Genomic DNA, 14,813 nt, shown 5'->3' on the forward strand with positions numbered 1-14,813 from the left:
AAAATATCGGTAGAAATTGGAAAGAAAATGCTCCCCTTGAAGGTCCAGGTGGAAGTGTGGAAAGAAACATCCTGAAACAGGATCTCCATTAGTCCATTTTGTGAAAAAAAATAAAATAATTAAAACCACAAAGATACGAAATCATAAACGCCTGTCAAAAGACAGGTGGAAACAGTCACCTACCCCTCACCCCCCAACCATCCTTACATTGAATTGTTTTTGTTTGTTTTTGTTTTTTTTTTTTTTGTCTGTAGGTGTGTATGTGTGCGCGCGCGTCAGGGGTTTCACGGGAATTCACCTGGATAACGTCATACGCCGCGCGCTCCCAGCTAATGAGGCGCAGCGCGAGCTGGTAGGCAGAAGTAGAAGAAGCTTGAATGAACAGGCGCACTCCGAGGCACTTCCTCATAAGTTGCCTTAATATTGTGGTGGATTCCAAGAAGACCTGTTATTAAAACTCTAAATTTGTGACACAACAAAGGCAGCCTTCAGGTCGAGAAGAAAGCGGTGAGTTACTGAACTTCTTTCGTGTTTTGCAGAACTTACAACTCGGTGTTTGATAATTGGGAAAACAATGCAGTATCAGCCTGTACCTGTTTGTTCCAAGTAAAATGTTTTGTCTAGTTGCCTGTCATTATTTGAAGCTGTTTTTGCCATATTTCATTGTGAATTTATCTGACAGCGAAACGACAGAGTTGTATTTCTGTCTCGCTGGGCTGGTTGGGTCAGTGTAGTGGAAGAGCTGCAATTAATCACGTGGCAGCTTTTCAAAGCCAAGGCAAATGTGGACATTTCTCTGGTGAGATGCTGTGGCCCTTTTCACGAGCTGTCCAAACAAGAATGGATCAGAGGAAACACTCAAGTAACATAGGAACCCATTAAAAGTACAAAAATAAAAAAATACACAATATGTACACAAAGCCCCTGATGTGAACCCTTAGAATCAAAACAGAACAGCAACAACTGTTCCCACTGCTACTAAAATGATGTGTGTTGTTTATAACAGCTTTAATGTCATTTATAACATTATCTGGGTACATAAACTGAACTAAAACAGGTTTAATTATAAGATATTTTAGTTATAGTACAAGGAATCATACTCATGAAAATGGCTCTTAATTAAAAAATAATAATGATAATCTTGTTTCTTTAATTTAGGGCGGTCCTGTCAAGTACATTAAGATTTATGACTGTTTTTAGTTTTAGTTTTTATGATACAANTTTCCACATCTGGAAAACTTACAAACGGCTGAGTTTTCTTTGCTTTTTACTCACGAAAGGAAGTATAGTAGCTTTTCTTTAGCCAGCTGACTGTGTAGCAGTGAGTAGGAACCTGTGTGGGAGAATGCTTTTAAAACATATGTGTTAGGTTGGCCATGCCTTGTTCTGGCTAATTTATTTTATTATGAATCAGAAAAAGAAAATACAGACTCAACTCAGCCTTGAGACACAATTTTTCTATCCTTTTATTAGAATGAAATTGGTAATAAACGTAGACCTGAAAAACAAACCGTAGCGTTAGGTTGTTTATCTGTTGTGCACAACTGAGATCAAAGTCTATAATTCTGAGATAACAAAGGTACCTATAACTTGGCACTGACTTTACAACAATACAAACCTAATTTAGTTGTCTACTAAGTGAAAATGTGAGTAGTGATAACGGCTCGCCATCATGGTGGAGTAATATCTTAAAAGGAAGTATCTTTGACAGCCGTGACGTCGCTCGGACTCAAAAGCCGCAACGTCTTCTGATCGCTGGCTGAACAAATGAACAAGTGTTGAAATTATTCCTTCGGTTGCAAAAGTCTTGAGACACTCCATCTGCTATTGTGCTGGGGGTTTTTTTGTTGTTGTTGTTTTGTTGAGACCGCAGAGCTTTGAGAGCACAGTTAACATTATTTGCCCACAGTCACTACTTTGTGAAAATAGGTCGAGGGCATTGTGAATCATTTTGGAGGGTAGACGCAGGGACATCTGCTCCGCAAGCATCCTGATCTTTTGATAACTCAAAAATAAACAAAACAGGCGGAACATGTTTGCTTTTATGTTAAAATGTATATTTAGATTTAGATCCTAAAACAATAGTGCAAATTTTATATTAGTATAAAGAAGATCACCTGAAATAAAATCTGAACTGCATTATGTCTGCTTATTCTCACAGTCCTTTCTTGTTGTGTGCTGTAAGAGGTAAACCTGCTGAGTGTCTTAGAGGCAGTGTGGGTTTTGTATCTTGCCTAAGGTCATTTCAACATGTAGCCAAGGATCACGCAACTAAACTTTAAATGTTATACTCCTCTGTCTCCTGAGCCACACATCCAGGTTTAACCCATCTATAACTGTTAGCGTCTTTACTCGGGTGTATATCAGGTTTTTCATGGCTTATGCTGATTTTCATATTAAACCTGCTGATTAATTTTTGATATATTTTTTTTAAGGGATCAAACCACACAGGAGAGAATAAATAAATATATATATATATATATATATATATATATATATATATATATATATTCCATTATCTTTTTTAAGAGTAGAACTTAAGTTTGTTTTGAACATAATAGAGCTTTATTTAGGCAAAAATGTCAATAGAAATAATGACTAAGAAATCAACCAGTTCTCCGTTGATCAAGTATAGAGAAAAACTAAGAGGGTTTTATTTTCAATATATTTAATGCGTAAAAAATGATAAATATCACATTCCCTGTTCTGTAGTAGGATGAACTTTTAGAACATATCCTCTAATAAGATACATTTGATTAAATTAAGGGTTTGGATGCCTAAGTTCTAACAGTAATGCAATTTTTATTAAAAAAAATGTTCCAAGTCAAAACTTATTAATAGGATTTTCTCATCTCAAATCACAAAGAGAAGCTTCATTGGTGCACCTCTAGTTTGAAATTATACAATAAACAAGCAATGTAAAGAAGAAACCTTCTCAAAATTGCATGTAAACGCAAACACATTCAGGCACAATTTAGGTTTATTTGCACAAAGAGTTCTGGGCGCTGATGCTTTTGCTCATCACATGCCATTGTGCTCTTGTCACAGCTCTTCTTTTTGTCCTGTGCGCACACTCCTCCTCACAACTTGGTATCCTGTTTAGCTCCTCTGGTTTAGATTCTATTCTGTTGGGCTTAACTAAGCCTTTGTGAACTGTGAGCGAAGCAGAAATGGACACCTCATTTTAAAGCATGCTAAGCAAACACACATTCAGTCCCTGACACAGAGGCAGGATTCTTTCCATGTCGGTTGCAGCTTTGGCATCGTTACAAAAGTTGGTGCTCTCATGAAAGAAGCCAAACCATTTGGGGGGCGACTTTTTGACCATGATCTTCATTAAAGGCATATCCTATTTGACATAATGCAGCATCCCAAAATAATCTGATCGCCACTATGTGTGTCTGTGTGTGTGAAGGTGCATTTGGTCTGGTGCTGTTTACATATTAACCTTGGAGGGATGGAAAAAGGCAGGCTTCTTGCCAGTCACCACTGAATTTCATTAAAGGCTTCTTTGTTCAGGGTTATTAGTTCCTGTTTGTGAACATAAGTTGACTTGCATACTTTCAAAATGGAACATTAAAGACAACAAAATGTCTCAGTAAGATTTGAGGATTAGGTAGAGGTTTGTAAAAAGGTTTTACTTGCTTGATCAAGTATGAAAAGAAAGTCATGTCACTGGGAAGATTAAGAAGCCCCCTCTCATATTCTGTTAAAGCAACATATCAGGAGTCAGGTTCTGTGTAAACATTATTAAGATCTGAAGTAGAAAACTCGCTTGGTGGTCCATTTCTTTAAACATGTTGCTTAATGAGGCTAATTACTCACTAATCTATTGGAGGGAACAAGACATCACCAAAAGAAACAGCAATCCCAAAAAGAAAGTAGCAGCTTGTGCAAAAGCTGTTTTATAAAAGTTTAAAGCTTATAGTTTTCCATTGGTAGCCATATAAAGAGGTAGATGATTGCTTACATAGGAAAAAAGAGTTGGAGGCAGGACCCTGCTTATCCTGGGAATAAAATGGTTACATAGTTTGTTCAAATGTAAGACCATGTTAAACTCTAAAACATAATACTGACTTAAATGTAGGGTTGTCACGATACTAAACTTTTCAACTCGATACAGATACTAAGGAAAATATTCGATACTCGATACCATTTTCTATACCACAAGGATATAAAAACAAAGACTCCAAAATTCAACAGAAATTTTCATTAATAATAAAAATACAATAAGAATAATAATAATTTGAGGTTGTTTGCTATGCAGAATATTAAGCAAGCTTGGTAAAAAAAAACGTACAAAATTAAAATTAAGTTTTCTTTACTTGGCTATGCTTTGCACAGATAGCAATGACACTAGCCAGACCGGTTAAGAAACAAAAATAATTCTCAGCAGCTGCACCTGTTACAAAAAAAAGTCTGAAACTGAAAAGTGCACAGAATTATTCAATCACACAGTGTTCAGAAAGTGCATTTTCCACTATTCTGCACTGTATCGATACTTTTGAAAATGAGTATTGTATCCGGATACAACGTTTCAGTATCGATACTTATTTGAGTATCGATTCTTTTGACAACCATACTTAAATGCATTCTGTTTTAGCACTTTGTTACTGAGTACGTGTTTTGTTTGCATTACATGTTATGTGAGAATATTATTGTTTACGCCCTTACCTCTATTGGTTAAAATGAGCTAGAAGGCGGGGTGTCCTTCTCTTTAAATAATAATCACTTCCGAGTAAATAACCATTCCAAACATGCTGATGACAGAAAGAGGCATCTAATTTGGTCATCTACAGCAGGTAGGTTATTAGCTGCTTATAACCATTCAATATAACCTCACTTAAAAAACCTAAACCAGCTCCTAACAACTTTGGATAAATATTGGTTCTATTTCTAAATACTTTTTTATGTAATTGGCTATTTGTGACAGGATTTTAAGGGGCTTTTTGTCCAACTTCTTTTTTTTATAATGCCACAAACATACAACTGAAGTATTAACCGCAGTATCTGAATCCAACAAGTGAAACGTTTTTTTTATGCATATCAGATATAGTAAAAGAAAAATGATTCTTGTTCTTTGAAAGATTTCAATGAAGTAGGACCTTTGTTCAGATTTGTTAGTTAAACAGAGCAGAACTTGTTTATGTGTCTGTTGCCCAGGAAGCAGAGGCAACTAGAAATCTGTGCAGCTTCTTGTAGTAATGTCCATTTACCCGTATATCATGTTGATGAAATCTTATATTGCCCTGATGGTTGGAGGCGGCCTCCAATACCCTCACAATCTGCCTTTAATTCAGACAGTGCTCCTACATTTGTATTTTGTTAGCTGGAAGGAGGGATGTTATCTGTTTGCAATGCTGGTTTATCCAGCTATATTTGGGAATGTTGTTATAGAGACGGTCTCCAAAAACAAAAAATCAAGAGATTGTGTTAGAGATAGATTGATAGATTTTTTGGCATTGGCTGGTAGCTGCGTACCTTTAACTATTAATGAGTGCATTCAGCAGTTATGCTTTGAGATCTCATGAAGCACATTCATTACAACCATCTCCATTTAGTATCCATTATTATTGTTTTTTGTTGTTTTTTTTTTTTTATAAATTTTTCTTTTTTGTTTAGATTGAGATTTGTGACACCTGTTATCATTTTAGGTCTTTAGACCAGCTGTTGGCATCTTCAGTCCTCGAGGGCCAGTATCCTGTAACTTTTAGATGTTTACTTTATCCAACACACATGAAATAAGTAGCTATAAGATTAGCAGGGCTCTGGGGAACTTGACTGCATTCCGAGGAGGTAATTCAGCCATTTGATTCAGGTTTGTTAGAATCGGAAGGAATAGCAGCCCTAGAAGACTGGAATTGCCCACCACTGAATTAGACTGTTAAAATAAAAGGTATCCAAATTGGCCTTAAAAAGTACTGTTTTGAGTTAAAGATTTTCTAATGCGTTGTAAATGACCCATCCATTTATATAAGGGAGGAAAGTATAAGAAAAAAGACATGCAATTAAAAGCAGTAGCTGTTTCCTGCAGGTCTGCTCTGTTTGCCTATAGTGGCTCTGCAGCCACACTTGGCCAAAACAGCCGATACTAACCCATCATAAATAACCAGGAGCTTCATGGTCCACATACAGAACTAAGCAGGAGGGGGGGGGGTATATTTGTCATGGAACCAAATCGGTTGTTTCAGTATCAGCAATAAAGCTAAAGCACAGCTTGTCACTCACCAACACCACAGCTGAATTCTGAACCCACTGTCTCCACCCCTCTGGTTCATATTGGTTATTTGAATTTGAAATTTTACTACTCTGGAAATTTTGCATTTTATATCTGTATATCTATTTCAGGGTATTCATATTTTTCATAGGCCTTTTGTAATAAAAAAAAATTATCTGTACCTGCTTCCATGATCAAAATAGAGCATTAGCAGTAGTGACTGCTCCCTCTCTCTGCTGTGTTTCTGCAGGCTGACTGCTCTAAAGCACAACTTTTCTTTGCATATTCACATGCAAATGACAATCAGGCCCTTGAACAATGAAAAAAAAAAAACATAGTTTTCCTAAAGCAGCAGAGGCTTCTGCGATCATGACTCAAACATTCTTAAGCTTATGGCATTAATGAGAAAAAATCTGTTTCAGTATAGTAAGAAGATTGTATTTTCAGATTTTTCAGCAAATTCTGAGCAATTTCTTAGAAAGATCTTGCAGCTCACAGGTTTGAAAAGCTTACAAATACTTTTAGAAATCTGTAATTTACTAAGTAGAAATCTTTTAAAAAACAATTAGATAAAAAATAAAACACAGGAATAGGCAAGAAAATTCCTGCATAAAGATTTGTTCATTGCCTTGAACTGAGTGCTCCACATCTGTCATCACACTTTTTTAATTGTGCATCCCATCTGCCTGTCTTTTTAATTGTGGTTGGGAGTTTTGCTATAGTTGTGGAATGTGGAAAGATGGGTCTAATTTTCATGCAAGGTGCAATCATGGACAGGTTTTATATTTTTCATGATTCAAAATATTTCCTGATACGATTTGCTGTAACTATGCAACGTGGGAACTTTTTGAAATGTCTTTGCAGCAGCATGAGTCTGCATCTTTAACGTGGAAACCGTTGACAAAATGATGTTTGAAGTTACCTTCACAGCTTCTCTCCCTTTGTGTGTTTCCGGTACTTTGATTTTTAAAAGCATTTGATAGTCCTGACTCCTGCTGCCTCTGTAATGCATGCAATTTTTGTCGGACACACATCACAAAGACAATTCAACTATCAGTACTTGCTTTTGTGCTGATGCTTAGTAAAAGTGTATTTTATGGCATAGACATTTGTTTAATGATCTAATGAAACTGGATTTCCCCCACATTCATAGCCTTTTAAAATTATGCTCAGTCAGTGAGACACTTAAGGACCTCTGCAGGTCTGTGATGGGAAAACTCCTTTTGTTGGAAAGACAGATGCACATTAGACATCTGGACAACTTTTTAATCATATGTCAGTATGTTCAAAGCAGGACATTATGCCTTTAAAGGAAAATAAACACAAGTGCTACAGTAATTGCATACAATGTTCTGGAAGATTTGTCTATAACGTGTACATTCCGACTTTGATAAAATGTTCCAATCACTTCAAGAAGCTGCAAAGTAGGAGTAAATAATAATTTAAGGTGTAATTTTCAAGTCAGATAAAGCAACTGTTTGTCAGTTTAAACTGTCCTGTAAAACCTCCAGTTAGGTGGAACACTGATGGTTGTCTGTAAATCATTTGAGACAAAAGGGGGGGTACATGTCAGAATTTTAAAGTTAGAATTAAATTAAATTCAATCCCATGCTGACAACCCAAGGCTTTTCTGAATGGGAAACGTTGAACTAATCGGTCTTTATGATTTAATTGAACTATCTTTGTAAAGTGCCTTAAGATGATGCCCTCTAAAGTGAACTGAAATGAATTGAATTGAATAGATCCTTGGGTCGGCTCAGCCAGCTGACAGCATCTACTTTCAACTGATGCAGAATTCCTTCAAAAGTCAGCGAAAGAATTGTGTATTGTGGTCTCAGCTGGAAGTTAAGATGAATCAGATTAAATCGACTTTACAGATGGAGAATATGCTCCGTGTTTTCAGCCTTGCCGTGTTTAGACTGGTGCATCTGAATTTGTTGATCAAAATCAGTTGCTGTTTACTTGCTCTTTAAACTGCAATAAACCAGGATGCAGTCTAAGAAGCCTTAAGGAAATAATTTAGGATGACAAGAATAGACTTCTTCAGCAATCATCTGGCACAACTGCTAAGACACATTTTCATACCAGTGATCAATTACACAACAGCCTGGGAAAATTAGCCATTTAACAGTGTTTTCACATAGGAGAATCTGTTAGTTATTCAGGAGGACTGATGTTTAGCTAAACTATTAACCTTGGGAAGACATGAGCACATGCGTTGGTGTCAGTTAGCAGCCAATTTAATAATTGTGATTATCAAACTCACTGACCTGCTGATAACCTGCTGACTCACGGCGAGCTCCCAAGCCTGTTAGACCTGCTCGGCCTCTTCTTTCTGTAAGGAACAGATCACACAATTGAAGCCCTGTGAATTACAGGACCTGTTTGCAATGCATCTACTGTGCATGACTTTGATTTTAATCTACCTTTTGTACACAGCTATGAGCTTCTGGTTCCATGATTGTTTTATCTTTAACACAGACCAACTTATGGAAAAGTACAAACTTCTTTTTGATTTCTGTTTAAAATGTCAATACCGGTAATAGTAAAACCCAGAGAATCTTTTAAATGTTCCCCCTTTTCCCCAGATAGTACTATTATAACTACTTTGAATTTATTATATCAATGTTTGATTTTGTTTTGAACATTACAAAATCTCAGTTGAATCAGCTAAGGTGTTATTTTTATTCCAGGGGCGTGATGATGATATGTTTAACTAACAAAATAAAACAATAAACTATATGTAGCATTATTACTTGTTTGTCGTCTTTATGGGGCAAGCATTTTGTTAATTGGAATCTTTACTCAGTGTAATATATTTCAGTATACTTCGGCAATTCTAGAAAATATTTTATTTTTGATTCTTTAAAAAGCTAAGGAACATAGGATTTTTGAGGGTTTTATAAAGGAAATCAAAGTGTAAGAAATCAGTGTTTCATGGCCTCTTTAGCAAACATAGATTTAACTAGGTTTTAAATGTAGTTCATATTCCCTAAAAGTAATTAAATAGCCTTTTCATATAGCCTTAAAGCTAACTTTTGACCAACCCCGATCTCTTAAAACTGACATTATGTCCTGACAGTAGATGATAATGACAATTGTGAACCTTTTAGCTAGTCCCAGTTCTATCACAGTTTGTACAAATTGTTCCTGTCCTCTCACCATGACACTTTTTATTTTTCTGTAGGGTGTCTGAAATGCTGCCAGAGAAATGAACAGACCCTGTAACACAACCAGAAAACAAATTAATACTTTCAGAACTTACAGAACAAAATGTTTTGAACATAAAAGCTGAGTTTCCAGCTTAAAATCCTTCCCTTTATATTGAGGGTTTAATGGTAAATTCTCTTTGGCGGATGGCTTTATAATTTATATTTCATCGCTTTTAAAAGTAACAATGTGGAGTGGAGTACTTACTTGATTCATATACATATATGCATGGCACTTGATTAACAGAATCACTTTTATTAGTCAAGAACACTTCAACACAGGTACAGTGGTAACAGGAATTAGTCTTCATAATGTTGAAATGTCAGCTTTTGTTGTATGAACCCATCAATCAACATGTTTTGCTCTGTTCTGCTTTAAACAATACATCTCTGGTTAGTTGTTAAAATAGTTTCACAAATGTTCTTGTTAAGGTGCCATCAGATGCAGTTCTGCTTTTCTGTCATATTTACTTTGTATCATTTGTTGCTAGTCTTATATTAACTCTAAAACTACAGATATCTATGCTTTAGAGAACATTTGCCTTGTAAAAATTGTAATGAGGATACTCTTCAAACTATGCTGCTCATGTGTCTGATAAGTTTCTTTTTGTTTTTTTATTTTTTAATCTCTTACCAGTATTACCTGGTAACCCACATGGTTTTTTGTTTTTTTTCCCTGAAGATGCTGTCACCTCATCACTGCAGGTTTTCAGTCTTTAGGGTCTTTTTTCTGCTGGGTTGAAAAAAAATTATTTTTCTTTTACCCCTAGTTATCCTCGAGGAATTTGTGTTTTTTTTTTGTTTTTTTTTTTTAAGTCTTTAGCCATTTCCTTACCCACCCTTTTCCCCAAATACAAGCAGTCAGGTTTTCCACTCCCTCTGGAGAGACAGGGTGTCTGTTTGTGCATAATGTCCATTAAGCAGTTTTACAATATATACTTTGAGCCCAAGACACAAATTGCAAAAAAAAAAAGTGTCTTGGTCGATAATTATGTTTATACTTGGAAAATATTAATTTCTTAGCCCATGTGATTCATCTCTATGGAAATTTTTAACAACTATTACATGTCTTAAACAGCAGTCTAAACAAAACCTGGATTCAGTTCTGATAAAGCAGCTGCAGAGCAACATTTGACATTAAAAGGAGGTTAAGGGCTCCAATAATGAATAACTCAGGGCCACTTCTGCTCTGGTTGTCACTTCCTTGGTCAGATCATAAGCAGCTTTCTGCACATCCTACAGTTTATTTCTGTTCACCACTCAACTTAAAAGTGAACAAGTGTGTCTGAGATTTAATGTGGCTGCGTCTGAGGTTTCTTCTTTGTTGATAATTCTTACCAGTAGGACCAGTCGGAGTGGGAATTTCCATAGCCTTTCAAAGTCACTTAACTGCTGTAGGAAAATGTTCAACTAAATTCTTCGTTCACCTCAGTGAAGCAAAACAAGATCTTTGTTCAGCAAGAGCTTAAAATAGCCCTGTGATTACCTTTTTAGTTGACTGAGACACACGTGTGTACATACATAACAGCATGCACTGCTTCAGTGTCCTGGAGCCTCCTAATGTAGACATTCAGCTCAGTAAGAGACAAAGCATGAGAGCAAGCATGTCTCAATGTTTCCCTGAGGTTTTTACCTAAAACCGGTTTTACAAAGTTGACAATTGAAATTTATTCCAGGTGACATATGCTTGCTTTAAAGTCTTCCTCAACCCATGTAAAAGCATTAATTTAGAAAAATGCCACACAAAGAGGTTGGTGCAAGGAGACACTGAGGTTAGCAGGGCTGCAGTCAGGAGACAAAAGTGGCAGCTAGCTTATCGGAGCCTGACTTGTCTTTATTGTAGCATGAAGAATGAGTAGAGGGATAGTGGTTGTTATGCCACTGATAGATTTAAAATTCAGTAACATTTTAGTTTCACTTCATATGTTCACCTGCAGTAGCCACCATATAACCACTAAAGGCAATTAGGGCAGATGGTTAATATACCAATATTGCAGAATTTATAGGTGCACAGTAATATTAAAATTAGTCCTCAACCAAATTTATGAAGTCGATGTGTAAAAAAAAAAAAGCTAGTTTTTAGGTTGAGTTACAATTTTTTAGGCAGTAACTAATTATTGATTATCTGTAAACTTCTGCCAAAGTTACAGAGCCGACGTGTGTTTAGCTCCTGGTTCTTGTCAAGTTAATATATGCCACATTTATGACAGAACAGGCCTTGTAAAAATAAATAAATAAAATATGTATATATATATATATATATATATATATATATATATATACACCTTGTTTCAAATAGAGAGTTGGTGCAGTTTTTACCTATACGAACACATCTATACAATAACAATTAGTATTGTAATTAAACATTTTAAATGGAAAATATAGTTATAATATAAGTTTTTCTCAAGTTTAAGTTCAACTATGTGTGGGTTTTTTCACTAAAGCACTTGGTCTGATTGGTTCCAATTCAGTTTAAAAATACTTAATTAATCCTAAATGGAAATTAAATAAAGAATTAAACATAACTCTAGTAATATGGTTTAGATTTAATTTCTTTGGTGGGATTTAACATGCTGGCTGATTCTCTTTCACATGTTTTGTTTGAGGTAGCTAATGTCATTAAAATATTATTTAAAATTGAACATGTCCAGCAATGATTTTATGCTGTGCATTGGGAATTCTTCACAGTAGAGAGCTGCAGAATTTCTATTTTTGTCAGACACCCCTTTTATTTTTCTATTGTCGAACAGTGATTGTCCTACTAGAGTTGCACCGAACAGACTTGATAACAATTTATTTCGCTATTTTGCAGATTTTATTACTTAATTATTTTTTTCAAACCATTAAATCTAACCAGCATGAGTTACAAAACAGAAATAAAATGTGCGGCAGGTGCTTTGGGGTTGGAGATTTAAATCAAATAGAAAAATTTAAATTATATAGAATATATGCTTTAAAGCTTTCTCCCTTTAACATTTATCTGATGTTATTTAAAATACTTAAAACACGATGCATTAAGGAGGATTAAGTGTCTCAGTTGATTGTGCAGATAAAGTGGAAATGAGCTCATTTTAATGACTGACTTACGGGAGGACCTTATCAAGCCTCATGGCTGAGAAATAAAGACAACATACACAAGGAGCCCGTTTGAAGCAACTTTGGTCTTTATCTTTTGAATAAACATGGAGCAATTCAGGTAAAACATCAATAGTTTCATTTTACAGAAAACTTTAAAAAAGGATTTCACCATAGTGATTTCTCCATTCTAATCTTTTTCACAGTCCTAATAGGAGCCTGATAACATTTAAGCCTGGCAGAGCAAGACTGAGGGGAGAAAGGTTAATCCATACAGGGTTTAAGAGGAAGTGTATAAAGAAACGCTTCACTAAGAGATTAAACTTCATTAAGGAATGAATTTGATGCATTTTACTGCTTAAATCCTTTGGTTTACCACCTAGATATTTAAAATAGTTTTATTAATGAGTGTGCTTTAATAGAAACCTTAAAGTAGGTAGGAATGTGTTCTAAATGGACCCATGTAGGAAAACTATATGAGATTAGTCAGTTTTATTTTCTTTTTGAATATTTAGCCTATTGAAACCATCTCACTGGCTTATCTTGCTCCTGCTTGAAATTGCCCCTCCCCCATTACTAGAGCAGGAGTTTGCATTATGCACCAAGTTGAATAGAAACCGTCTACTTCCTCTATAGAAACTAAAGACTGTTAAGTGCCATATCTCTGTATTACTGTTACTATCCTAAATACTTCAAGCCCCTTTCAGATTCAGATTTAAAAGAAGTTTCAGTCTTGATGTTGCTCCTGATTATGGACAGGAATATTAACATCCTTATTACTCACCAGTTTTTTTGCATGTTCGTGTTTGTATCTTGGTAAATTATCTTCAGTGATAAGCTTTAACTCTTAAAGGGAAATGATTCCTTCTTGCCATCTCCCTGATGTTTAGCTCCATTTGCAAGTCCAGGTCAGGATTCAGGCTGGTTGACTCAAAATGATTATTATCTCCAGTAGTTTGTGATCTACCAGACTGGATTTGGGCTCAGCTCTATGTTAGATTGAGACATTACCTGATTGTTGGTTTGTGTTGTTTTTCAGGAGTCCCAGGTGAGTGGTCACCATGGCACCCTTTCTACGAATTACCCTGAATGGTTATGATATGGGTGCTCTGCCCGATATGGAAAACACCCCTATCTGTGCCATCAGGGTTAAGGAATCTCTCACTACAGGTATGTCCCTGTGTATATGTGTATGATTATCGTTATGACTATTATTAACCTGAACTCTCACATTGAGAAAGTAAGCTTGTGGATGTCCAAACGATTGCAGTCAACTCCTGGGACTTTCTTTTGATTGTGCTATTGTCTTTCCACAGAGCGAGGAAAAACGCTGGTCCAAAAGAAGCCCACCATGTTTCCTAGTTGGAAGACACATTTTGACGCTCACATCTATGAGGGTCGTGTCATTGAAGTTGTCCTCATGAAGAGCTCTGAAGAGCCTTTGGCTAAGGCCACCATAGGTGTGTCGCAACTGATGGAGCGCTGCAAGGCTTCTAGAAACAGAAGCAATTCTGAGTTATCGCTGGACCTGTATCCTTCAGGGAGAGTTCACATCATCTTGCAGTATTTCCTGGAGGACACAGATACAGGTAAACTAAAAGCCTGATTTGATGGTTATCATTATTCCTTAGACTTGGATTTTGACTTCCTTTATTGTCATTGCACAAACAAAAATAAGGTGAATCTTGACAACAAAATATCGATTACTTGGCTACCAGTGTAACAGAGCTAAGACCTTATTCCTGCGCAATAAATATGTTTTCTATAACTAAGAGCTAGCTATATACGGGGTAAAGAACTACTTATCATTCCTGATGTATTACGTGTGTTTTAACTGCTTAAGAGTTCTGTATAGCGTCCAAAACATTAACATCAAACTCTATCTTTAGAATGTGTTTTTTTTTTTTTTAGTTCAACACAAAAGTCTGAAGACCATCAAAAAGATAACTGCAAAAAATGTAGATCTAGTTCCATAATAAATGCACCACTAAGGCTGTCACGAGCTACTGATGAATATTATATTTTGTCATTCTTTGGATTATAATACATTAAACAGAAAAGAAATAGGCTGCAGGATGTTTTAGTGGTCAGAGTTTTATTAGGGGCAGACGGTGAGGTTATTGCTCAGCATCCGGGACCATTTTATTACTATTTTTAAACGGAATGGTGATTTATGCTGTAGTTATTACATGTGTTTTCTTATTGTACAATAATTATCAAAAAGGCTCCTCTGAATCAATGTATTGTTCCAAAAGTCACACAGGCATATTTTTTTAACAGCTGTAGAAAATCAGGAGAAAAAAAAAAAAAAT

The 14,813-nt window shown here is 35.7% G+C and overlaps 1 protein-coding gene across 4 annotated transcripts in view; it reads left to right on the forward strand.

The window, feature by feature from the left end:
- Nucleotides 1-333: 333 nt before the first annotated feature.
- Nucleotides 334-14,813, forward strand: part of LOC107091507 (protein kinase C delta type-like) — a 22,826-nt gene continuing 8,346 nt past the window's right edge. For 2 of the 4 annotated variants that reach the window (XM_015385471.1, XM_015385472.1), the window contains exons 1-3: nucleotides 334-507; nucleotides 13,541-13,671; nucleotides 13,818-14,090. In XM_015385471.1, coding sequence (XP_015240957.1) covers nucleotides 13,563-13,671; nucleotides 13,818-14,090 — 382 coding nt within the window. In that variant the 5' untranslated portion in view covers nucleotides 334-507; nucleotides 13,541-13,562. Of the gene's footprint in view, nucleotides 508-4,759; nucleotides 4,803-13,540; nucleotides 13,672-13,817; nucleotides 14,091-14,813 lie in introns of those variants that run through there. The other 2 variants (XM_015385468.1, XM_015385469.1) reach the window with 2 other exon arrangements.

This window comes from Cyprinodon variegatus, unplaced genomic scaffold (genome assembly GCF_000732505.1).
Source record: "Cyprinodon variegatus isolate N-32 unplaced genomic scaffold, C_variegatus-1.0 Scaffold340, whole genome shotgun sequence".
Classification (NCBI taxonomy): Eukaryota; Metazoa; Chordata; class Actinopteri; order Cyprinodontiformes; family Cyprinodontidae; genus Cyprinodon; species Cyprinodon variegatus.